General features: G+C 39.6%; 1 protein-coding gene across 1 annotated transcript in view; it reads left to right on the top strand.

The window, feature by feature from the left end:
• KCTD16 (potassium channel tetramerization domain containing 16) overlaps nucleotides 1–25639 on the top strand; it is a 244699-nt gene extending 219060 nt beyond the window's left edge. Inside the window, exon 3 of the mRNA XM_070739351.1 lies at nucleotides 24869–25639. Within this exon, the coding sequence (XP_070595452.1) occupies nucleotides 24869–25320 (452 nt within the window). The 3' untranslated portion in view covers nucleotides 25321–25639. The remainder of the gene's footprint in view (nucleotides 1–24868) is intronic.
• The last annotated feature ends 1760 nt before the right edge of the window (nucleotides 25640–27399 follow it).

The raw sequence follows: 27399 nt of genomic DNA on the forward strand, positions 1-27399 counted from the left end.
CTCCCTTAACAACTGTCTCATTTAGCAACACAAATTTTGGGCTCAATTATTGTTGTAAGTCAAGGACTAGCTATATTACCAAAACGTTGAGCTAGGGAATCAGGTTAGGAATTTGTATGAAGCTGCTAAAATCAAATTCAGTATTTTCTAAGTTTGGGCTGGCTTCTTTATTCCATCCTGTTGTAACATTCTTCCTAAAGTGTCACATTATGACACTTCAGGAGATATATTTATTTATTTATCTATCTATCTATCTGTCTATCTATCTATCTATCTATCTATCTATCTATCTATCTATCTATTAGATTTGTATGCCGCCCCTCTCCAAAGACTCGGGGCGGCTAACAACAATAAAGAAGACAATGTAACAAATCTAATATTAAAAAATAATCTAAAAAACCCCAATTTAAGAGACCAATCATACAAACAAGCATACCATGTATACATTCTATAAGCCTAGGGGGAAGGGAAAAATTTCAATTCCCCCATGCCTGACGACAGAGGTGGGTTTTAAGGAGCTTGCGAAAGGCAAGGAGGGTGGGGGCAACTCTGATATCTGGGGGGAGCTGGTTCCAGAGGGCTGGGGCTGCCACAGAGAAGGCTCTTCTCCTGGGTCCCGCCAAATGACATTGTTTAGTCGACGGGACCTGGAGAAGGCCAACTCTGTGGGACCTAACCGGTCGCTGGGATTCGTGTGGCAGAAGGCGGTCCCGGAGATATTCTGGTCCGATGCCATGAAGGGTTTTATAGGTTATAACCAACACTTTGAATTGTGACTGGAAACCGATCGGCAACCAATGCAGACTGCGGAGTGTTGGTGTAACATGGGCATGCCTTGGGAAGCCCATGATTGCTCTCGCAGCTGCATTCTGAAATGAAGAGAAAGATCAGCTTTGCTATTCTGCTATCTTTTTAAAGGAACTGGCTTTGCTCTGTGCCATTAAAAATGGACATTTTCTCAGTTTTCATAGACAATTAGGGCACTTCCATGCCACAATTTAAATAACATGTCTTTTTTGATATTCCTGTGTGTTTCTTAAGACAAGTTCAGAACTAGTTCATTTTAAGAGGGTGAAACGGAACTGGTTTGGTGCTCAGACTACAACTACTACAAGACCTTATTGATTGGTCCTCTGTTTCTTGACCTTCCCACCCATACCTTTTTCTCTGTAAGGATTGCTTCTTCCAGACTAGTCTTGCTTTCGCTTTTGAAGAAGTTTGCATATATGGAGGCCTTCATCCCCTTCCCACATTATCTCTCTTGACACTAAGGAAGATTCATTCTTTTTTTTCCCCTTGTGGAAGCATCACACTTCCAATGCTATAGTAATCAAAGCTCAATAGTCAAATAAACCAAAGAGAACAGATTTCACTGATGATGTTGCTAGTTTGGTAAAGAAATGCGTGCAGGAAGACAACCAAGCTCTGAGAGCACCAAGGATTCCACATATTGTCCTTTTGTTTCAAGGTTCCTTTGGAGGAGCTTTTAAATAAGGAAAAACTTTTCAACTTTATAGAAATAAAATAATGCATCTGCATTGCAACTTAAAAGTGTTTCGTAAAATGAAGATAACATTTGTAATATTGTGGGCAGGCAACTTAAAAGTAATAGGAATGTACTTTATTCAGTCTTGGAAAAATGGGTGATGTAAGACTTGAGTGGTTCAGGACAGTCCATTGACTTAAGGATTTTTTGCTGGGTCAACCATAACATTATGAAAAAATATATAGAGAGAAGAGAGAGCAGCGTAGTGTGAAATGGTTGCACTAGAGTGGAGAAGGGTTACTAGGCAGTGCAGTCATTGTAGATGGGATTGCTGCTGGAATATAATGAAATGTTGAAGACCAACAACTCTGAAGGTCTTAAGATGGATTGGGCCAAAACAAAGCAGTATGAATTGGAGCTAGAAAAGGCAAGAATGTGAAGCACTTGCAATGTTCTAGGAATGGAAGGAGAACAATATCATCCACTCCTGCCCTCAGAAGTTAGTGAGTGCTCTATCCTGGTGATGGGCCATGCAGAAAGTGCAGGTCTGCCCTAAGAGAGCATTGCTTTCCATGCTCATGAAGGGCAGAATACATTTGCTAATTGATGTTCATTGCCCAATGAAATTGACTGCTCCTGTTGCAGTACACAATGTTATGAAGCGAGGAAGTTATTTATTCATGAAAGAGAAGGATTGCTCTGTTCAGTCTCTTATGATGGTTGCATAGGATAGAGTGAAATAATGTGTGGGAATAGATTTTCCTAGCCCTTTGCAGGTCTGAAGGAACACAGTTGCAGAAGTCTAGAGGTAGTTGTTGTTACTCATGAGTCAGCTCCCCACATTTTTGTCTTCAAGGAACTTTTCCACAACTCTGTCCCCAAATATTAGGAATCAGCCATTGATAGGCTTATTGTCAACCTTAAGCAATAGCAACAGCAATAGCACTTAGACTTATATACCACTTCACAGTGCTTTGCAGACCTCTTTACGTTGCTTATAGAGTTAGCTTATTGACCCCAACAATCTGAGCCCTCATTTTATCCATCTTGGAAGGACAGAGGGCTGTGTCAACTTTGAGTCTGGTGAGATTCAATTGGCCAAATCGCAGGTAGCCAGCAGTCAGCAGAAGTAGCCTGCAGTACTGCATTCTAACCACGGTGCCACCCTGGTTAAGAAAAAAATGGCAGCTTTTTAATCCAGTGATCAGCACTTCATTGATGGAGAGGATGAGCTAATTATCCTGGAGCAGCAATGAGTACCCATTCTTTTATTGTACAATGATCTAGTAGCAATGTGCCAAGTAAATATAATTAATACTTATGAGCCTCCTGGAAAGTGTGTTTTAAATTTGTAAGTTGTATTTTCACCATTTTTTAAAAAAATTCTCTAAAAATTGTATTGCTTTTTAAAACCTTGTTAACAATCTGTTATTAAGAATGATCACAATTCATTTATGATTAAAACTATTTTTTCCACTGCTTTTGTTGCTGCTGCTGTTGTTTGGCTGCTCATTCTGTAAATGACAAAAGCTACCAATAAATACAAACATCCCCTAAACATTTTAACTTGGTTAACTTAATACTGAATGATCTGAAGATCAGATTATTGAGGGAACAAAGGCAAGTGCTGATACTTATTTTTGTTCATAATGGAGAAATCTAAAAGAGGACACAAAAAACTTGAGAATGGTATCTTGAAACTGACTGAATGAGAAACAAGAGCAACTACAATAGCAGAATAACTTCATATATATGCTAATTGGGTCTGTCTGAGAGTGACTGCCCAGACAACAAAACATACACTTGTAATGGATAATGAAAAGAAAACAGCTATTCAGTATGTCATGGCAGTGAAGATGGAAATGCCCATTCCATGAGAATGGTTTATGAGAAAAAGTAGTGAGAGCTTCCAGTGTCACAATGTGTTTACACAAATCACAGTAAATATAATCACACTGAATACATTCTAGTTAACTCACCCCATCTTTTCATACCAACTGGTCAACGTACAGAGCAAATAAACTAAGGAAAAGTTAAACTGTTTGGCTTCTCTTTAGTTTAGAATTATAATTGTAACTCTATTGAGGCTTATTTCAACAAGTGAGTCCTATTGAATTCAGAATGTTTCCTCCCCAAATAAGTTTCCACATTTTTTTAGTGTTGTCAAGAAAATATGCTCTTTTCTAAACATGAATTGTATGGAAAAATAGATCCATTTATTGACCTTTTACATAAGGCTAAAAGTCCAGTATCACTGGGTATCAAATGTCAATACAAGATGTTAATCTAAATAATCTAACTGACTGATTATTTGAGGTATGGACATGGATGAACTGTATTTCATCCTGATTCATTCAGGTCTTGAGGGGAACATGGAATCAACCTAAACTTTAAATATTTTGAACAGTTCAGATAAACTGATACTTTTCACAAAAGGCAGTATAGTGTTCCCTCAATTTTCACAGGTTCGAACTTCGCGAAAAGTCTATACCACGGTTTTTCAAAAATATTAATTAAAAAAATACTTTGCAGGTTTTTTCCCTATACCATGGTTTTTCCCGCCCGATGACGTCATATGTCATTGCCAAACTTTCGTCCACCTTTAATAAATATTTTTTTTAATAAACTTTAATAAATAAACGTGGTGAGTAATGATCTAAATGGTTGCTAAGGGAATGGGAAATTGCAATTTAGGGGTTTAAAGTGTTAAGGGAAGGCTTGTGATACTGTTCATAGCCAAAAATAGTGTATTTACTTCCGCATCTCTACTTCGCGGAAATTCGACTTTTGCGGGCAGTCTCGGAACGCATCCCCCATGAAAATCGAGGGAACACTGTATATGAAAGTTAGTAAAATGAGATAGTAAAATCTATTAAAATATAGCCCTAGGAGTTATTTCATTTTTTGTTTTGTTTTACCACTCTTTTTTTTACTGGATCATTAACTTTAATGGACAATGGGGTTCCTGTTGTTTGAGCATCAAATCTAATCAGCGTAAGGCTCATTAAGTTATTGTCTTCTCCTAGCTTGACTGGTAGTAACAACTGAATATGGAAAGATTATCTTTTCATCTTGAAAATATTGTTCAGGGATTAGCACCTCACTCCAGCATTAAACTGCTTCTACAGTTGTTGTTTTTAGCTACCGGTAGTAAACCCAAAGGTGCTTTTTTTCAAGAGGCAACTGGACTTTCGGGTTTTTTTCTCTGAAGATATTTCGCTACTCATCCAAAAAGCTCCTTTGGAACAACCATGACCTAGTTGACTGAGAAACTCCATAGATATTTACCCATAGCAATTTTAGGAATTCTAATTTATTTGACTCTAAAAAGGTAAAGGTAATATAGTTGTTCCTGACTCTATAGTCAGTGCTCATCTCCATTTCTAAGCCAAAGAACCAGCCCTGTCCAAAGACGTCTCCATGGTCATGTGGCTGGCATGACTAAATGTCAAAAGCACACAGAACACTGCTCTTCCAATGCACCAAAGGTGGCTCCTATTTTTCTATTTGCATTTTTTACATGCTTTCGAACTGCTAGATTTGCAGAAACTAGTAATGGGAGCTCAATCTGGTACATGACACTAGGGATTCGAATGGCTTTCGATTGACAAGCTCAGCATCTTTCCCATGTCACACCAACACTCCGCAGTCTGCATTGGTTGCCGATCAGTTTCCAGTCACAATTCAAAGTGTTGGTTATGACCTATAAAGCCCTTCATGGCACCGGACCAGATTACCTCAGGGACTGCCTTCTGCTGCATGAATCCCAGCGACCGGTTCGGTCCCACAGAGTGGGTCTTCTCCGGGTCACGTCAACTAAACAATGTCGCTTGGCGGGGCCCAGGGGAAGAGCCTTCTCTGTGGCGGCCCCGGCCCTCTGGAACCAACTCCCCCCAGAGATTAGAATTGCCCCCACCCTCCTTGCCTTTCGTAAGCTGCTTAAAACCCACCTCTGCCGCCAGGCATGGGGGAATTGAGATACTCTTTCCCCCTAGGCCTTTACAATTTTATGCATGGTATGTCTGTATGTAGGATTGGTTTTTATAATAATGGGTTTTTAACTGTTTTTAGTATTGGATTATTGATATAAGCTGTTTTATTGCTGCTGTTAGCCGCCCCGAGTCTGCGGAGAGGGGCGGCATACAAATCCAATAAAAAATAAATAAATAGATAGATAGATAGATAGATAGATAGATAGATAGATAGATAGATAGATAGATAGATAAATAAAAAAAAATAAAAAAATAAAAAAATAAAATAAATAAAATAAAAAATACATACATACATACATACATACATACATACATACATACATACTGAGCCGCTGAATCCCTACTCTAATATGCAGTAAATAGTATCGTAAGTTAAATGACATGTTTTGTGTGGAGCACAGAGATAATGGCCTTCAAGGATAGTAGGAAGAATCACTATCAAGTTAGATAAGCAGGGCTTGAGCCTGATCCAGGAAATTAGTTTGAGAAAACCTCTCAGACAAGCTCTCCCTAGTTCTTAGGGAGAGAGAGGGTAAGCATACTACGACTTGCTATAATAAAAGCTGTTATAATAAAAGCAGGCCCAGCCTCTATAGGACATGGTTTCTGAGTCTGGCCTAAGTTATAGGTTGCCACTTTGTTTGTTCCTATTAACCTGTAACCTGCACTTCCCAATGAAAAATAGGAGATAAGTGCTTTAAATAAATAATAAGCCAATTAAGACCTTGTAAACACAATCTGTTTTTCATGTTGTTGCACATAGTAATGAAAAGAAGCTTGTAGTGGAAATATTTCCCTTCAGGTTATTGTTCGGCTTTTCCAAAGAATATAGTTGCTTTCATATTTTTAGTATGGTAATAAAGTCTTTGGCAAAACAGGGGTAGGGAGCATGAATGCTATTTTAAAATAGGCCTGACAGCATGTTACTAACATGGAAGCATTTTATTGTGGACATTTTTTGATAAATGGGGAGACTGCTACTCACTTAGCTATTGTTTACACTTCCAATTTATGTGATTTGCAGTTTAATTGACCCTTTTCATACATTATCATTCATGATTTCTTTTGCTTTATTCCCTTCCTTGAAGTTTCCTTAATATGTGATCCTAGTTAACTCGCTTAGTTATATTATAATGAGGTTGTCAGGGCATAAGTAATGAATTTCACATGGCAACAGTAGTAAGAAAGGGGAAAAATATCACTCACATCAAATTCAAGTCATCTAGAAACAAGGGGTTAAAATATACAAATTTATCTCCAAATATTATTTGAGTTTGTTGGATTTCCTCTCCTACCCTCTCTAATAAGGGTGTGGAGAGTTGCAGCTTATGCAAGATTGTCACAGATTTTCAGAATTTTACAGCCATTTTTTAAAAAAACAGCTTGCAATTGCCATTGTTCTGAAAAAAATTCTTTGTATCTTTTTCTGTTATTATTTTACTTCTCATGGGCTAAAATGAGATACTATGAGTATCTCCTCTATAACCTTCTTCATGTATTTTACTATGTGTATACAGATATATACCCACTAAAATACTCATTGTGTATTGGACTAACTAACTAACTAACTACTAACTAACTAACTAACTAACTAACTAACTAACTAACTAACTAACTAAATAAATAAATAAATAAATAAATAAAAAATAAAAAATAAATAAAATAATAAAATAAAATAAAATAAAATAAAATAAATAATAAATAATAAATAAAATAATAAAATAAAATAAAATAAAATAAAATAAAATAAAATAAAATAAAATAAAATAAAATAATAAATAAATGTTTTGTTTTGCCTAGGGAGGCTTTTTGCTTAGAATGGTTTTCAATGTGACTTTAAGGGTGTGATGAGGACTATGCATGCAGATGGAGGTGGCTCCACTTAACTTTGGAAGCTGAGCAAACATTTAGAGCAGCAGTTCCCAACCCCAGTCCATGGACTGGCACTGGTCCGTGGCAGGTCAGAAACTGGGTTGTGCAAATAAGCAAAGCCCCATCCAAGGGATGCAGGCAGCACACAAAACTGCACCCCCTTTGATCTGAGGAAAACCCTCTCTCCACAGAACCAGTGCCCAAAACATTGGAAGCTGCCGATTTAGAGTATCTCTAGTTGATCAATTAAAATACTCCCCAAGTCTCTCCCAATCTTTCTGAACCTTCTGCATTGTGTATTTGAAGAATCAAAGATGAATCAATATCTAACAAATGTCATTTTGCAAGAATAAAACATGAACCAATGTCTAACAAATGTATGCAGTCCATAGCGCACCTTCAATTTGGATTAAAACTTCTCGGCTTTTTCACTTCTGATACAGCAGTTTGGTTTTGCAAGAGTGGGGAAGCATCCATTAACTTTCATTTGGATTTTCTTTCTCTCTCTTTTAAACTGATGGAACTGTGGAGGCATTACAAGAGACAAACACCTCTACTGAGAAATATTAAACTTTTCTTTCCTGTGTTCAGTGATCCCAATGTGGATCAAAGCCTGTTTGTTTAGTTCGGTAATATGTTTTATATCCTGCTTTATTTGAAAGATTTAAGAAGTGCACATAGCATTATTTTTCAGAGACTGGACAGTCATTTGTCTGGAATGGTATAGGGCAGCGATGGTGAACCTATGGCACGGGTGCCGCAGGTGGCACGCGGAGCCATATCTACTGGCACATGAACTGTTGCCCTTACTCAGCTCCAATGTCCAGGGGAAGAGCCTTCTCTGTGGCGGCCCCGACTCTCTGGAACCAACTCCCCCCGGAGATTAGAACTTTATTTATTTATTTATTTATTACTTAGATTTGTATGCCGCCCCTCTCCGAAGACTCGGGGCGGCTCACAACATGTAAAAAACAAATCATAAGCAATCAGACAGATTTAAAATATTTAAATATTTAAAAAACCCCATATGCTAACAGTCACACACACAGACATACCATGCATAAATTAAACGTGCCCGGGGGAGATGTTTCAGTTCCCCCATGCCTGCCGACAAAGGTGGGTTTTAAGGAGTTTACGGAAGGCAGGAAGAGTAGGGGCAGTTCTAATCTCCGGGGGGAGTTGGTTCCAGAGGGCCGGGGCCGCCACAGAGAAGGCTCTTCCCCTGGGGCCCGCCAACCGACATTGTTTAGTTGACGGGACCCGGAGAAGGCCCACTCTGTGGTACCTAATCGGTCGCTGGGATTCGTGCGGCAGGAGGCGGTCTCGGAGATATTCTGGTCCGATGCCATGAAGGGCTTTAAAGGTCATAACCAACACTTTGAATTGTGACCGGAAATTGATCGGCAACCAATGCAGACTGCGGAGTGATGGTGAAACATGGGCATACCTAGGTAGGCCCATGACTGCTCTCGCAGCTGCATTTTGCACGATCTGAAGTTTCCGAACACTTTTCAAAGGTAGCCCCATGTAGAGAGCATTACAGTAGTCGAATCTCGAGGTGATGAGAGCATGAGTGACTGTGAGCAATGAGTCCCGGTCCAGATAGGGCCGCAACTGGTGCACCAGGCGAACCTGGGCAAACGCCCCCCTCGCCACAGCTGAAAGATGTTGTTCTAATGTGAGCTGTGGATCGAGGAGGACGCCCAAGTTGCGGACCCTCTCTGAGGGGGTCAATAATTCCCCCCCCCAGGGTGATGGACGGACAGATGGGATTGTCCTTGGGAGGCAGAACCCACAGCCACTCCGTCTTATCCGGGTTGAGCTTGAGTCTGTTGACACCCATCCAGGCCCCAACAGCCTCCAGGCACCGGCACATCACTTCCACCGCTTCGTTGACTGGGCATGGGGTGGAGATGTAAAGCTGGGTATCATCCGCATATTGATGATACCTCACCCCATGTCCTTGGATGATCTCGCCCAGCGGTTTCATGTAGATGTTGAATAGCAGGGGGGAGAGGACCGACCCCTGAGGCACCCCACAAGGGAGAAACCTAGGAGTCGACCTCTGACCCCCCACTAACACCGACTGCGACCGGCCAGAGAGGTAGGAGGAGAACCACTGAAGGACAGTGCCTCCCACTCCCAACCCCTCCAGCCGGTGCAGAAGGATACCATGGTCGATGGTATCGAAAGCCGCTGAGAGGTCAAGGAGCACCAGGACAGAGGATAAACCCCTGTCCCGGGCCCGCCAGAGATCATCCATCAACGCGACCAAAGCGGTTTCCGTGCTGTAACCGGCCCTGAAACCCGACTGCTGGGGACCTAGATAATCGGCTTCTTCCAAGGACCACTGGAGCTGGAGTGCCACCACCTTCTCGACAACCTTCCCCATAAAGGGAAGGTTGGAGACTGGACGATAGTTGTTAAGTACGGCTGGGTCCAGAGAGGGCTTCTTGAGGAGGGGGCGCACAAGCGCTTCTTTATAGAGTGATGGAAAAACTCCCCTCCCCAAGGAAGCGTTGGTAATCTCCTGGGCCCAGCTCCGTGTCACCTCCCTGCTGGCCGAAACCAACCAGGAGGGACACGGATCCAGTAAACAGGTGGCGGAACTCACAGCTCCGATGGCCTTGTCCACTTCATCAGGTGTCACCAGATCAAACTCTTCCCAGACAGGTGGACAAGTACGTGCCCCAGTCACCTCGACTGACTCGTTGTCAGTCGACTCTGTTACACAATTGGAGTCGAGATCGGCCCGGATCCGAGCGACTTTATCAGCGAAAAACGTGTTAAAATCCTCGGCACTACTCTGTAAGGGCTCCCCAACTCCCCCCTGGTTGAGAAGGGAGCGGGTCACCCTAAACAGAGCGGCCGGGCGGGATTCCGCTGATGCAATCAAGGCGGCATGGTACGCGCATCTTGCCGCCTTGAGCGCCACTTTGTAAGTCTTAATAAAAGCTCTTACAAGTGTTCGATCGGATTCAGACCTACTCTTCCTCCATCGCTTCTCTAGACGTCTCTTTTGGCGTTTCAACTCCCGGAGCTCCTCATTGAACCATGGGGCTCTACGGGGTCTAGCGCCATGGAGAGGTCGCAAAGGCGCAATCCGGTCAAGAGCCCCCGCTGCAGCCCTGTTCCAGGCCTCCGCGAGAGACTCCGCCGAACTGTGGACGAGTGCCTCTGGAATAACCCCAAGCGCCGTCTGAAAGCCCTCAGGGTCCATCAGGCGCCTGGGGCGGAACATCTTCATTGGTTCCGCCTCCCTGCGGGGGAGGATTGGAGCCAGGAAGTCAAGCCGTAGTAGAAAATGGTCTGACCATGACAAAGGCAACACTTCTAAGCCCCTTAGTCTCAGACCATTACTCAATTGCTCGGAAAGGAATACCATGTCAGGTGCGTGCCCTCCCTCGTGAGTCGGACCCTGAACTACTTGAGTCAGGTCCACGGCTGTCATGGTGGCCATGAACTCCTGTGCCAACCCAGAGGTTTCGCCGAGTGACGGCAGATTGAAGTCCCCCAAGACAATGAGTCTGGGGAACTCTACCGCCAACCCGGCTACCTCCTCGAGTAGCACAGGCAGGGCTTTTGACACGCAGCTGGGAGGCAGGTACGTGAGAAATAAGCCCACCTGAACTCCTAAGTCCAACTTCATCAAGAGAGACTCGCAACCCGCTATTTCCGGAGCAATGAGTCTACGCAGGCAAAGGCTCTCCCTGGCTACAATAGCCACTCCTCCCCCCCTCCCCTGGGGTCGCGGTTGATGCCATATCTGAAACCCGGCTGGGCAAATTTCAGAGAGAGGAACACCTCCCTCCGGGCCCAGCCAGGTTTCAGTAACTGCCCCTACTCTCCCTGCCTTCCATAAAGTTCTTAAAACCCACCTTTGCCGTCAGGCATGGGGGAACTGAAACATTTCCCCCAGGCATGTACAATTTATGTTTGGTATGTTTGTTAGCATATTGGGGTTCTTTTTAAAACTTTTTTAAATATTTAAATTTATTTGAATCTATTTGGATTTGTACGATCTGTTTATGCTTTGTTGTGAGCCGCCCCGAGTTCGCGGAGAGGGGCGGCATACAAATCTAAATAATAAATAAAATTAATAAATAATAAATAATAAATAAATGTGTGTGCAGCCAGCTGTTTTTTGGCTCACATAGAGGTTCTGGGGAGGGCATTTTTGGCTTCCAGAGAACCTCCAGGGGGATGGGGGAGGGCATTTTTACCCTCCTTCTGCTCCAGGGAAGCCTTTGGAGCCTGGGAAGGGTGAAACACGAGCCTATTGGACCCATCAGAAGTTGGGGAACAGGCTGTTTCCAGCCTCCAGAGGGCTTCCGGGGGAGGGAGGTGAAGCTGTTTTTGCCCTCCCCAGGCATTGAATTATGGATATGGCCACTCATGCATGCATGATAGCAGATGCACATGCTCTTTCGGCAAAAAGAGGGAAAAAAGGTTTGCCATCACTGGTATAGGGTCTCCCATTCTGTCCAATTCTATTATTCCTCCATCCCACTCCCCCAACACTTATGCTGCAAAGTAATTTAAATCAAAGGGGACTGGTCAGGGAATTTTCAATGCTGAAGGATCCTAGTCTTAATTCTCTGCCTGGAATGTAGATTTCAAGGACCTATGTTGTAATGTTTCTGTTAATAGCCTATATTTTTATGCTTTTGGTATTGTGAGCCATCTACAGGTTGAGATGTGTAGCTATTTAAATCCAAAAAAATCCCACAATCAATTCAAATGTTAAAAGTTATAGAACACCCATTTTGCCTGAGACTAAATCTGTTGAACTCAGTGGAAGATTTTACTGCAAAATAAGCAAGACACACTGGTAAAAGCGAGCCCCTTCTGATGAAGTTTATTGGTTTGTATCTGCATGGTATTTTAGTTTTCCGGCATCTGAACCAGCGGTGGTTTGCTCCCGGTTTGGCCCGGGATGCTTCTGCAGAAGCACGCGTGAGTGCAAGTATACACACAAACACAAAGTAAAGGGTTTTAGAACTTACTACTGATCTGAACCTTTGGGTTTTTTCAGGATAGTTGGCAAAGCTTGGCTTCTTCTAGAAATGACTCCACATCAAGGGCAGGTTCTGGTTTTGTCAGGGTTTGTGGTTTGTTGTGCAGAAGAAAAATGGTGGAGTAAATTACACGAAGCCACAAAGAAATAGGCTGATACAGAAAAATCAAAAATTCAGGTCAGTACTGATGAACATTAGTTTGGCACCCATTCATTGGTGGTCAAGACATGAAAAACTGCTTGATTGTGCAGAAACCTTGAGCCCATGTTCAGAGTTGAGTTGCACTGTTGAGTTCTATTACCAAGACCAGCTCAGAAGTGTAAGATCCCATTAGCACAAAAGACATCAAAGTTAGAGTTTTATAGCTGGCCATATTAAAGAATTTGACAGCTGGGAAAATAAATGAAGCCCAACACAGTGTTAGCCTTGCCATCCCAAAATTGCCCTGATAGCCAGTTTAATGGGGTGCTAAAATGCATTGGCTGGCTACTTATGTCTGTGTCAGAGAACCTGGCCACACCTTCAGTCCCCTCAATAATTTACCAGCTTCTTGTAATGTTAGTGACAAATCCAGAAACAGCTGGAGTGCCATCAAATCTCCCAAGCTCTGATTCAACTTGCTATTCCCCACTTTCAGTTCATGAATCGATGGGGTGATTTGATCAAAGCTTAGTCAAATCAAAGGCTCCCTTTCAAGTGTTCATAGCTTTGTTGCTGTATAGTCTATACACAGAGTTGTGCTGTCGGAAATCATTTCCTTCCCTCCCTCCCACTTTTGAGTGATGTGGAGGCTTATGCTCTGATTATACATAGATCACTTACTTGGCCTACATAAGCAGTGATGTGTGTAGCTCCCTCTTTATATTATTTATGAAATCTGAAAGTTTCATAGATCTACAGCAACAGTGACTTAAACAAAAAAAGAATCTTAGTCAAATTGTTTTGTTTATCTTTGAGCTAAAAGAATTTAGTCACTGAATGGAAATAAAAAGCTTTTACTGAACATATGACTGTCATTATCTAGTTTGACAATGCTCAGTAAAGAGAACTAAATAAAAATATGGAATTTAGCATGTGGGAATCTAATAAGATACAGGAATCAATACATGAACATACAAGGAAATCATATGCTGCATGGTTGAATCTATGACATGCAGTTAAAATATTTTATAGTGAAAGAAAAGAGGAAAACAGTTTTTTCACCAATATGCTGATCCAACCAAAAAGAAACAAAACAAAAGTGAACAATGAAACAAATGCCAGAAGAGCCAGAATAAACTATTTATACAGTGAGGCTTTGTGAGACTTTGGCTCCCTGTGCCATTTATTGAGGCCTTTGTACCATTGGCTGTCTTTATTAAGAGCGCTCCCTGATGCAAGGTTTGCATAACTCCCTTTCTCAAAACACTGGAAGAGTGGGACACACTGTCAGCCTTGCTTTTCTAGGCATCTTCACCATTGGGTAGCAGTCTCCTATTGAGGAAGCCCACCTTCTTCTCACATCCTTGAAAGCTAATAATTGGAGGCTTTGTGGAATTTGTGCTTCCTCACTGAGAAAGGTCTCTTTCTCCAGCAAGATAGTGCTCTCTGGCATCCTCCCAATCAGCTGGATAGCATCTCCTTTTCTTCTGCTGAAAGTAACTTCCAAGTGCACTAATGCTTTCCCAGAACTGCCAATCAGCAAGTTACTGAAGTGCTGGAGAGGGAGGAGGATTATGTGCACCACAGCTACAATCATTGGGAACAAAATCAGACCCTGCCTTCAGCAGATTCAGAAAGTAATCATTTGATATTAGGTGAAATAAAATCAGACTTCTCACTAAAAGACCAATAATGAAGCTAAAGATGGCAAGACAGCAATGCTTAGAAAAAAAAACCTGTACACCATTTAAAAAGGCTTGCAAAAGGCAATGTAGCAGTGGGCAATGATCCCCTATGTCATAAGCATTGCACAATTACACAAAGAATAAGATATTAACAGATAATTCTATCAGATTAGCATTTATTTTAAGAGCCTCGGTGGCGCAATGGTTACTGCAAGCTACTTCTGCTGATCACCGGCTGCCAGCAGTTTGGCAGATCGAATCTCAGTAGGCTCAAAGTTGACTCAGCCTTCCATCCTTCCAAGGCTGGTAAAATGAGGACCCAGATTGTTGTGGGCAATATGCTTAGTCTCTGTAAACTGCTTAGAGAGGGCTGTAAAGCCCTGTGAAGCAGTATATAAGTCTAAATGCTATTGCTATTATTTTTGTTACTCTGTTAAAAAGAGTATTTATTATTTTTAAATTAATTTTTTCATTCTTTGTGAGGCAGATGGGCGATTTAACAAATAAACAAACAAATGCTGTCCCTCTTGCTTTGAAAAGCAACTCTGGGTGGCTTCCATTATTTTTTTACATTAAAATCATAAATGTAAATAATACTAAAAAAAGCATGAAAAAGCTATGGTGATGCAGTGATTAGAATGTGGCAGGCTAATTCTGCTGACTGCCAATTTCCACCAGTTCAACAGTTCAATCCTCTCTCAAGGTTGACTCAACCATCCGTCCTTCCGAGGTGGGTAAAATAGGACCCAGATTGTTTGGGGCAATCGACTGATTCTGTAAACCGCTTAGAGAGGGCTGTAAAAGCAGTGTGAAGTGGTATATAAAGTCTAAGTGCCACTGCTATTGCTTTGAATTGCAAAAGAAATATAAAAGGCAAGATCAGTAAAGGGGAAGCCTCTTTTTAGTTAATCCATCAACCACCTTCACTGCTGAGCTAACCCAGGCTGGCTGGTCGCAGACCTTACCATAGGCATGGCAATATTTCATAGAGTAGGGGCCATGGGAGAGTAGACTCTTGTTCTAGATCTGCTGATTGAAATTCTTTGACGGATGAAATCTGCTACATGCCCTTTCTGCCAGACTGATGAGATAGGCTGACCACATTGGAGTGAGATTATTCCTCAGCTGGCTTCATGCGATGAAGGGTTTAGTTAAAATTATGTCCATTGTGCCACGGAAAGCTGGAAGAGACTGAGTAACAGAACAACAAACTATTTCAAGATACAAGACAAAAGCTGTTTGAGTGTTTGGCTTTTTTTAAAAAAAATAGAGAACTCATTTGCAAAGCTTACTTCAATTGTACACACTGATTTGCAAAACTGTACTAATAACAAACAGTTGGATCCAAGACTGGCAGATGCCTAGCTTGTGCAAATGCACACAAATTCCAGACAGGTTTACAAAGCAGTAAGTCTTGTGGGAGAGCTGGTCAGTTAGACTTTAGATTAGATTAGATTAGATTTATTGGATTTATATGCCGCCCCTCTCCGTAGACTCGGGGCGGCTCACAACAATGGTAAAAAACAATACATAGTAACAAATCTAATATTTAGCAATCTAAATTACAGTTTTAGGTTAAAAAATCCAAAAGAAACCCCAATATATAAAAAACAAGCACACAGTCGAATCATACACAGAAACTACATGGGCAAGGGGGAGATGTTTCAATTCCCCCATGCCTGACGGCAGAGGTGGGTTTTAAGGAGTTTTCGAAAGGCAAGAAGGGTGGGGGTAATCCTAATCTCAGGGGGGAGCTGGTTCCAGAGGGTCGGAGCCACCACAGAGAAGGCTCTTCCCCTGGGTCCCGCCAGACAACATTGTTTAGTACTTAAGAAAGATGACAGTAGTCAAGGAGTTCAATAACCAAGATTAAGTTGCAAGGACATAGGAACAAGGAACACAGGAACCCCATGGTGGGGCTGTTCTGCAAAAGAGGGAAGCTATAGTGGCTGCTCTTAGCAACTGGTATAGCTCAGTTAAGGGACGTCACAACATTGCTTCCCAAAGAGCCAAACAGAGGAATTCTACTTAACTGTTTGAAATTCCTGATGTCTCCGTGAGGTGAGTGGTCAGCCAGATCTCATCAGATGTTTTTTTATTTTTAGCTGAGTCAGCCTCAGATACTTCATTCTTTACCAAATTCTGAGGCTATATGATGGTATTTGAGAATTATTTTGAGAGATGAATGGAAGGCTACCTAGGGAACAATCAGATGGGGCAGGGGGGGGAAGGAGAGCCCAGAACTGCATAATGAACAGAGAAAGAAATTTAGAAAGGACACACCATAATTTGTAAGACAGTAGGAAATTTGTACTTTCAAACAGATTCTGATTAATGTGGCCTTGCAATAAAACTAAATTAAGTCACCTGGACTGTTTCTTGTCTGGTCTACCTGGGAAGGCTGATTCTAGAACCTGGTCCACAAAGAAATTATTTTTGTAAAGCTTTCTAGGCTTGTTCGGTTCTGCAACCCAACAAGACTGACTCAGACTTCAGAGGACAATCAGAACTGCAGAAAAAACAATTGTTACCAACCTGCCTTCCATTGAGGGCATGTAAACTGCATGAGTCAAAAGAGGGCTCTGAAAATAGTACTTCACATCCTGGACACAAACTGTTTCAACTCTTACCCTCAAAACGATGCTATAGAGCACTGTACACCAGAACAACTAGACATAAGAATAGTTATTTCCTTTTTTTAAAAATAAGTTTTTTAATTAAATTTTATCACAACAAACAAACAAAAAACCTAAGGAAAAAGTGCCCATCACCAATAACCCCTCCACCATTTAGGGGGTTCAGTTATTTACAATAATTTTCAATTTCTTCCTTGGCTCCGGTTTACATTTCTTTACATACAAAGAGTGATTGGAGTTTATTTTTCACATTGTCGTCATATATTCTACATAAAATATAATCTTTCACCTTATTCCATCGTGCCATCAGCTTCTCCAATTTATTTTCATCACAGTTAATTAATCTTGATTCCGTAGTTTCAAAGTGAATGTGGTCCACCATGTACCGGTACCAATTTTGGATTGTCCATTTATTGCTGTCTTTCCACCCTAATACCACTACTGCTTGTGCACTTTCCAAGGCTGCTGTTTTGATTTCTCTAAATTCTCGTGATTCCCCATATTTAACTAGTGTTGCTGATTCTTTCGTGATTATCCAATTAATGTTTAGCATATTGTTAATTTCATTCTTTACTTCCTTCCAAAATTTTTGAACTTCAGCACATTCCCAGAGCATATGCATAAAAACTCCTTTTATTTGGCAGCCATGCCAACAGTTTCCTTTTCCTTTCCTCTGGAATTGTGCTAGTTTTACTCGCGTGAAGTACCATTTGTGTAAAATTTTCCTTCTCATTTCTCTAATTCTTGTGTTCTTTATCTTATATATATTTTCTACTACTTCTTCCATCTCGTTTTCATTGATCTGTAATTCGTTTTGCCAGTATCTTGTTAGGCCTTTAATCACTTCCCCATCCACTTGTAATAACATACTATAAATCTTACTAGCCTGTCCTTTTGAATCATTAATCTTTTCTTTCAGTATTTTCTCTAGACAGTTTTCTTCTCTCAAAAATGCTTCTTTAATCTCAGTTTTATTCAAATATTTGCATATTGCATTAATCTGCAACCATTTTTGTTGGCCCAACCACCATTTGAGGTGAGTTCTGTTAACTCTTCCATCTCTTTCATATAATTGTTCTATTCTCATTATGCCTTTATCGTTTAATTCCTTTATAACTCTATCTAGATTAACGTCATTATTTATGTTCAAAACATGCAACGTTGATAATTTTGAATTCCTATTTGCTAATTTCCCTTGCCATTTTGACCAAATATCTACAGCTGCTTTCAAAGGATCGGCTAATCTATTAATTTCTATTTTACTCCATTTTTAAAATAAAATCTCTTTGTTTTTAACGTTGTTAATCTCCTTTTCAAGTTTCACCCACTTCTTTTCTGTCAGTAATTGTAATTCCATTAATCTTTCTATTTGAAATGCCTCTCTGAATAATTCTAAATTTGGGTACCCCCATCCTCCATCTTTTTCTCTGGCAATCAGCCATCGTTTCCTGGTTCTAGGTTTTTTATTTCCTTCAATCCAATAGTTCATTTTAGTGTCCCATTCCCTTAATTTTGCTCCTGGGAAGGTACCTGGTAAAACTTGGAATAAGTACATCATTTTTGGAATAATCATCATTTTAAGAGCTCTTATTTTGGCCATTTTTCTCAAACTTTTATCTTTCCACTTTTTAATTTGCTTTTGCATTTTTTTCCATATTAAATTATAATTTGCCTCAGCCATTTTGTTTGGGTTTTTAAATAACCAAATTCCTAAATATTTCATTTTTTTACATCCTAATTTCAATCCTGAGTTTTTTCGTATCTCAATTTGCTCTTTGGGACCTGTATTCAAACAGAATATTTCTGATTTCTTAATATTAATTGAGAGACCTGATTTGTCTTTAAATTCCTGAAGTACCACCATTAATTTTTGCATCATTTCAATGGGGGTTTCAGACAGTATTATGGCATCGTCTGCAAAGAGATTTAATTTCAATTCAAGTTTCCCAATTCGGTAACCCTTCCAATCCTTATCATCTCTAATTTTATTTGCTAGAACCTCAATTGCCATTGCAAACAAGATGGGGGAAAGTGGACACCACTGCTTAGTTCCATTTTGGATATTAATTTTCTCTGTTCTATTTCCATTTACCCTAATATAGGCCATGTTATCCTTATAAATTTCTTTTATAATTTGAAAGAAATTTTCTCCCATGTTTAATTCCTTACAAAGTTGAAACAAGTAATTATGATTAACTTTGTCGAATGCTTTGTACACATCTAACTTCAAAACACATAATTTCTTTTTGGTAGTGGTAGCATGGTGTAACACATTAACAACATTTCTAATTGGCTCATGAATCTTTCTTCCTTTAACAAATCCATATTGGTCTTCACCAATTATTTTTGGTAAGATACTCTCTATCCTATTTGCTATAATTTTCATAAATATTTTATAGTCCTGGTTTAGTAAGCTGATGGGGCGATAGGATCCTGGATCTAACAAATCACGATCTGGTTTTGGAATAGTAATGATCTCGGATGTCTTCCATGACTGTGGAATATTAAAGGTTTGACGTATGTTATTAAATAGTTTTCCCAAATGAGGTAATAATTGAGTCCCAAAAGTCTTATAATATTCCCCCGTAAGTCCGTCTGGGCCTGGAGCTTTGGCAGGTTTCAATCCATTAACAACTCTAATAATTTCATCATTTGTTATTGTCCCGTTTAACATTTGTTTATCTTCATCAGTTAATTTCTCCTTAGTCTCTATCTTTTGCAGAATAATCTGATCTTTTTTATATAACTCTTCATAAAACTCTTTCATTATTTTTTGCAATTCATCATTACTACGTTTTGTAACTCCTTTTTTGTCCCTTAATGCAACTATACAAGATTTTTCTTTTCTTTTTTTTAAATAATTTGCCATTTGTTTCATTGATTTATTGCCCCATCCCAAAATTTTCTGCTTTACAATCGATCTCATATTATTCCATATTTGTTGATCCATAAGTCTCAGGTTTTTTTTTTATTTTAAGTAAATTATTCCACTCCCCATTTCTTGTACTTTTCAATCTTTCTTGAGTTAACTCAATATCTTTAATTAATTTTTTCCTTTCTGTCTCACATTTTTTTTTAATATAAATTTTGGTACTGATACAATTCCCTCTCATAAAGGCCTTATGTGCATCCCAAATTATTGATTGTTTCATATTTCCCGTGTCATTTATTTTAAAATATTCAATCAATTCTTTTTGGAGTTTCAGTTTATTTTCTTCTCTTCCTGACACAATAGGATTGTATCTCCATATTTTTTGTTTATTGTTTGAGTCAAATACAATTACTGCTAATAATGGGGCGTGGTCAGATAACCAAATGCTTTCAGTTTCAGCTCTTTTAAGATATGCATTCCCTGTTTTGTTCATTTATATATAGTCGATGCAGCTAAACTTATTATGCCTAGCTGAATAAAACGTGGCTCTATTTGTCGCTTCGGCATGAAAGCCATCACTCTGCTAAACAAATAATTCCATCAACACTGTCAAACTATTTACTAAGTCTGCACTATTATTAATCTTCTAATCATTCTCAATCATCCATCTCCTCCAACTAATGCTGCTTTATCATTACAATTTATATTGACTGGTTCCTAATATGATTTGATTGTTTATTTATACCTGGACTATCATTAATTGTTGTACCTTATTATTCTTGATGAATGTTATCTTTTCTTTTATGTACACTGAGAGCATATGCATCAAGACAAATTCCTTGTGTGTCCAATCACACTTCACCAATTAAAAAATCTATTCTATTCTATGTAATTTGAGTTTGGAAGCAGGTATATTAAAAGCAAGCCCAATACAATTCATTCCATCCCATTTTGGGGGATGAGATTTCAGAGAAACAGAACATAATCTGTTTTTTATCTGTCAAAAACCGTGATCACATCCAGCTCTTATGTTATTTTCTCCTGAAATAATAATGCCTTTTTATTGGTTGCTTTCTGAAACAAATCTTACCTGATGTTCTAAATGAGTTCCTTTTTTGCAAGTAAAAACTAGATAGTGACAGGTTTCTCCTACTGGAACTAAGTAAAAATGTCATCTTTGAACTAAGAATCTGTGAATCAATACAGCTGATAAATATGTTTTCCAAAAATTATATGGTCTACTTTTAACTATGCTTCTCTATGTAATATCTCTTCCAGTGGTGAAAGATTTATTTTTTAGAAAATTAAAAATCCAATTTAACTATTATTGACTTTTCTTCTAGACCATATAGTGAAGGAGTTTCAAAGTAAGTCTATCAATTAAATTAGCATTGCAATTCACAGACTGTCAGTTTCCTTCATTGTAAATAAGAAAAAATGAGTACCAAGAGAAGTTGTTTTCCAACTGTTTTGGTAAATGATGGATATTTTGTTAACAGGTGTGACAGGCACAGAGAACCAGAAAAAGTGTTGGAAGGGAGTGATTGTTTGCTTGCATATTTAATAAATACAGGAATAGAAAGTTTGAAGAGTCAGCCTTTTCTCTTATATAGTTGGATTTTTAAGAGAAGGGATGAGATAGGAATGATCAAGAGAGAAAGAATAATGACAGAGAAGTGATGGGATAGGCATGATCAAGAAAGAAAAAATAATGCCAAACCTGACTTGGTTTTTGTTTTTTTTGTTTTTTTGTAACGTATATACCTGCAAGCAGCTTATACTGTTAAATCTCTCCAAAATATGAAAAGTGATATGGGTACTTGGAATAATTCATTCATTCTGAACAACAAGATACTTAGAATTGATTGTATATCAAGGCTTTGCATATGCTTTTAACTAATTCAAAATAATTATTGTAAATCTTCTTCAGATTTACAATACAGTGGTCCCTTGACTTTTGCGGGGGATAAGTTCCAAGACCGCCCACGAAAGTCAAATTGCCATGAAGTAGAGACACTCCCTCCCTTCCTTCCTTCCTTCCTTCCTCCCCCTCCCTCCTCCATTCCCAGTTTTACTTACCCCCAGAAGCCACAGGGGCAATGGGATGGCAAGCTGGGGGCTTTGGTGTGTGGCGGCGGGTGACAGTAAGGCTTGGCTTCAAGTGGAATTTATCAATGCTCCGAGAATTAAAGGGGAGGGATTGGGAGGCTGGGGCAGAAGTGGAGCTTTTATTTAAAAAAGCAGGATGGCTGCATTCATGGGGGGGGGAGGATAGTTAAAGTACAGAGTATTGTACATCGGGCGGCTGCAGGAAAATGTTCAAATGTTCAAAAAAAAACATGGAGTATTTTTTTATTTATATTTTTTGAAAACCCGTCGTGTAATAACTCTCAATATACGTTGGATTAAACTCAAGTTTATTGTTCTGACAGGAACAAGGTAGCCTAACACAATCAATTAGCAAGTGTGTATTTGAGAGCGCAATACAATGACAGTTCTCAGTATTTATACAAAAAAGCCCCAGAAACAGGCAGCTTTTACCTTGCTACAAATTGTGTGCCCTCAGATATGGGTCCATGTGCCACCTGTGGCACATGTGCCATAGATTTGCCATCATGGCTGTAGGAGAATATTCCTATATTTCTTCCCTTACTATGGAATAAAATTCAGTGAATGAAAGGCATTTACTCTAGAAAAGCTAGAGATGAACTCTTAAGTGTTGACAAGTTTTTAACACTCTTAATTTAAGAGGCCAAAGTTGAATTTGATACCACAAAAGTGAAATTCAATTTGCATCATCAAACATTCTTCTTCTACAAGCTCTCAATACACTCTTACCATCTGCTGTGAAGTCTTGGGGGACCTTTTGGAGCATACATTGTGGGTGTATAGAAGCTGTTTTTGTGGTTCTATAATACAACCATGGTGATGGATTTCATCCTTCCTTAGCCATACCAACGAAGCTTACATTTTGTGTTGCTGTGACTGGATAAATTAGTTATTTGGGTTAAACAGAACTATCAGGTCTTTTGACTTATGCAACTAATGATATATGTTTTTAATTGCTTATGTTTTACTTTTTAACTCTCAAGTGTTTAAAAATGTCCAATGGATAGAAAGGTTGGGTAACTATGTATGTGTGTGTGTGTGCGTGTATGTATGTATGTATGTATGTATGTATGTATGTATGTATGTATTGCATTTTGATAATAAGGAACTGACACAAAGCTTTTAGTGACTACATGCAACAAAGGATGCAACTCTAACACCAAAAGTTAAGAAGTGTATTTGTTCCTTTACCAAATAAAGCCCAAGCATATTTCTCCTCTATGTAAAAAATATTACATATAAAAAAATAAAAATTGATATTAAGTGTTGTGGTTAGCTCTGGCCCAGTTCCTGCCACAAGGAATGTGGATGTGGATGTGGGGGAGACATCCGCATGCCGCAGGCCTGTTTTGCTCCCAGTAGAATCTGCCGACAAAGTCTCCTCTGACCAAGGAAATGTGAATGACAGGGAAGAGGGGAGTTTGGCAGACAGCCCAGGAGGAGATCAGTCATCTGTATCATCCCTGGATTCTGAACAAGAATTAATGATACTTCCACGCATGCGTAGAGTGATGCATAGGAGACAACAACTGAAGGATTATTACAAGAGAAAATGAGGCCACCTGTGGTTGGGTGGGGCTGCTGTAATTAGTGCTACAGATAAAAGTGCACCTTGGTGTTTTAGCCTCATGGCAGTTTATCTGATTCATTGTTTCGTCAAGATCGTGGTTTTTGCTGTTCAGGATTGTGTGTGTGGACTCTCTGGATTTTAGAATTGGACTCAATTTTCCAGTTATTGGGTGAGCAATTGGACTGCATTTAACCTGTGCCTTGTGTGTACCAGAAAATCCCTTTGACATTTAAAAAGGGAGCTGTTTCTGTTTTTCTGTTTATAAAAACTTTTGGGTTTTCCTTTTATCATGTGGTGTGTGTCTTCCTGGACTAATTACCCTGTAATTACAGGCAGTTGAGACACGCCGGCAGAACATTAAGGAGTAGATTGAACCCATTTTTTGCTTTTTAGTAGTTAAAGGTGCACATTTTCCACAATATCTGATTCTGGTTTGTTTGTCTGTGTAAATCACACTGAAAGTTACAGAATGATTGGAATGGTCTTTGTATGCAAAGTGATCTCACCTTTCTCGATTTTCATTTATCAAAACTATGCCTTAATTGTCCTCAATATTCAACAACTGGAAACAATTTTGGCTTAGTCTGTGTGAAGCTTATGACCCTTACATGTTGAGAAATGAAATTTTTGTTGTTTAACGGCTTAAGTGATATTTAAATCCATTATTAATTTAGTGTTTCATTTAGAAGGAAATACAGTTGTGCTAGTAATCCATAGAAATGGCAGGAAGTGGATGTTTTTAAATTTATACTTGGCTCTTAGCATTGCTAACAAAGTCTCACAGTTCTGTTTAGGGCTTTTGACTGCAATTCTGTGCATGACTATTTAGGTGCAAGCTCAGTTAAATGAAATGGAACGTGTATGTAATATTTGCATATATACATTCTTGTAAAGCACTAAGAATTTCCCTTGCAACATTGTAATATTTATCTTAAATCTGACCCACCACCAAAGGTATTAAGAAATAGCGAAAGTATTAGTATGAAGAGAAATGTTATCAATGGATGATATCCATGGGAGGGGAAAGTCCTTTGGTTGATTATTGTCCAAAGTTTCTGACTTCTTGTACTAATCTGATACAAACATTTGTAAAGCTTGAACGCCATCTGCCGTATTTCCGAGTAAGATGGATGAGATAATTTCTCTAGCCCTCCAGATAATCCTTTATTTCTGTTTCCAACACTTCTTAACTTTCATTGCCCTACTGTTTCTTTCATTGCTTATGTTTATCTTGCTTCCAAAATCCTAGGTCAGGGGTAGGCAAAGTTGGCTCTTCTATGACATGTGGACTTCAACTACCAGTATTCCTGAGCTAGCATGATTAGCTCAGGAATTCTGGGAGTTGCAGTCCACAGTCATAGAAGAACCAACTTTGCCTACCCTTGTCCTAGGTGAACTCAATGTGTTAATAGGTTAAAAAATGAAGTAAAGCTGCATTTCAAGGCTGCTTCTTGGCAAGTCTAAGTTCCCTTTGTTTGTTCTCCCAGGTGAAGCATCGCGATGGTCATCATCACACTGTGACTGTTGTTGCAAAAATGGCAAAGGTGATAAAGAAGGCGAAAGTGGCACATCTTGCAATGAACTCTCCACTTCTAGCTGTGACAGCCAATCAGAAGCCAGCTCCCCTCAAGAAACTGTCATCTGTGGCCCAGTCACTCGCCAGTCCAATATACAGACTCTGGACCGACCAATCAAGAAAGGTCCTGTGCAGCTCCTTCAGCAGTCTGAAATACGGAGGAAAAGTGACCTGCTCCGAACTCTAACTTCTGGTTCTAGAGAATCCAACTCTAGCAAAAAAAAAGCAGCTAAAGAAAAGCTCTCGATTGAGGAAGAATTAGAAAAATGCATCCAGGATTTTCTCAAAATCAAAATCCCAGACAGATTTCCAGAGCGAAAACATCCCTGGCAATCTGAACTTTTACGAAAATACCATCTATAGGAATGGGGTTTCGCCAAGGAAAACCATCTGTGCATCTTTCAAAATAGGATGAGGAGAAAGAAAAATAATAACTTAAGTCACACATAAAGAACCTATTGCTATGTCCTGCCTAATTTTCCTATTTCACCAAAGCAATTCTAGTTCCATGTAAACAATGAAATAGGATGAATAACAATGCATTCATTTCTTAGGCTGTTAACATACATCAAATGCTTGCAGTGCCACCTGCACACTGAAATCAAATGATAAAGATCATTTACACTATGATTTATGGCAGCACCAATCTATTAGAGAGGTAAAATAAGGCAGAATCCTGGCAGGTGGTAATTTTTTTTAAAGCTGCATGCATTCCTGGAATCTTTTTAAAACATTATTTATCCTTGGCCAGGATAGGCAGAGGCCAAGAATTCTGAAATTAAGAAATTGTCGTTCCAGTTTACAATAGGAGAGGCTATGTATCCTTGTCTGTCTCTCTCTGCCACTGTTTTTACCTTTTAACTCTGCTTTCTCCGAAAAATATTGACTACAATCATTTGGTGATCAATTTATCTTGGTCTCTTCTTCTATTTCTTGATAGCTGAATTGTTCTTTTGGATATTTTAATTTTTATATGTATGAGAGCAGTCTGTTGTTGCTACCTGGGGATACATCTGAATTTGCTTTGTCTGCATACCATGAACATCTCTGGGCACAGGAGTGTATCAGCTTAGAAACATCTGAAAATCCACAGGTACAATCCAACTGCAGGCAGGTGATCACAATTATATTTCCTTATTGAAGGTCATGCTCAGCCTTTGGTCTTTTGGAATAGCCACTGGGAGAATCAGACCAAATTGGATTTCTTTATATTTAAGTAAAATCATGTTTAGTTAATATGATCTCCCCTTCCTCAAGTATTTACTAAGTTTCCTTTTTCCTCACATTCAAAATTATCATTAAAGTTTAAAGGGACCACCTATGGCCTTCTGCTGGATGCCTCTGCACTCAGTTGAAACCTGCATGCAGAAATGGGATATTTCTGTGCAACCGTAATGAGTTTTTCCCTGTTTCGCCTTTAGCTGTTTTTTTCTACAAGCTCAGATCAAAATTGAAAAATTCAGAGAAGTTTAAAACTCAGTGGGGATTCATTGGAGCGCAGTGGCTGAAAAGAAACTGGTGGGGATTCTAGAATATATACAGATGTGACCTGTACGTTTTCTGAATTGCCAGCTGGTTTTTGGTAGCCCTGGTCTTATTATAATGGAAAGTGAATATGCACACAGAAATGAAGCAGGAGATCATTCATCTCCTACTCATCTGCATATCAGGTAAAGAAAAAAGAGTGGTATCCCTTGTTCCCAATAATTGTACTTTATTGGTTTGCGTCAGTGGCTAGCATTTCTTTAAACTGTAGGCTCTTTTGGCTAACTATGTTTCCTTTCAACATAGGTTTCTCATATACAGTGATACCTCGTCTTACAAACGCCTCGTCATACAAACTTTTCGAGATACAAACCCGGGGTTTAAGATTTTTTTGTCTCTTCTTACAAACTATTTTCACCTTACAAACCTACCGCCGCCGCTGGGATGGCCCACCTCTGGACTTCCGTTGCCAGCGAAGCACCCGTTTTTGTGCTGCTGGGATTCTCCTGAGGCTCCCCTCCATGGGAAACCCCACCTCTGGACTTCCATTGCCAGTGAAGTGCTCAGTTTTGCGATGGTGGGATTCCCCTGCTGGGATTCCCCTGCAGCATCGCAAAAACACAGAAGTCCGGAGGTGGGGTTTCCCATGGAGGGGAGCCTCAGGGAAATCCCAGCAGCACAAAAATGGGCGCTTCGGCTGGCAAAAGGGGTGAATTTTGGGCTTGCACACATTAATCGCTTTTCCATTGATTCCTATGGGAAACACTGTTTCGTCTTACAAACTTTTCACCTTAAGAACCTCATCCCGGAACCAATTAAGTTTGTAAGACAAGGTATCACTGTATTCTATATATAAAGGTGATTTTTTTTTTTATGAAAAAGAAGGAGGACTACTGAATAGGAGGAAGTGGATTATTCTCTTCTCTTTTTTGGAGATTGAATCAAATAGCTAAGTTT

The sequence above is a fragment of the Erythrolamprus reginae genome, chromosome 2 (assembly GCF_031021105.1).
Source record: "Erythrolamprus reginae isolate rEryReg1 chromosome 2, rEryReg1.hap1, whole genome shotgun sequence".
Classification (NCBI taxonomy): domain Eukaryota; kingdom Metazoa; phylum Chordata; class Lepidosauria; order Squamata; family Dipsadidae; genus Erythrolamprus; species Erythrolamprus reginae.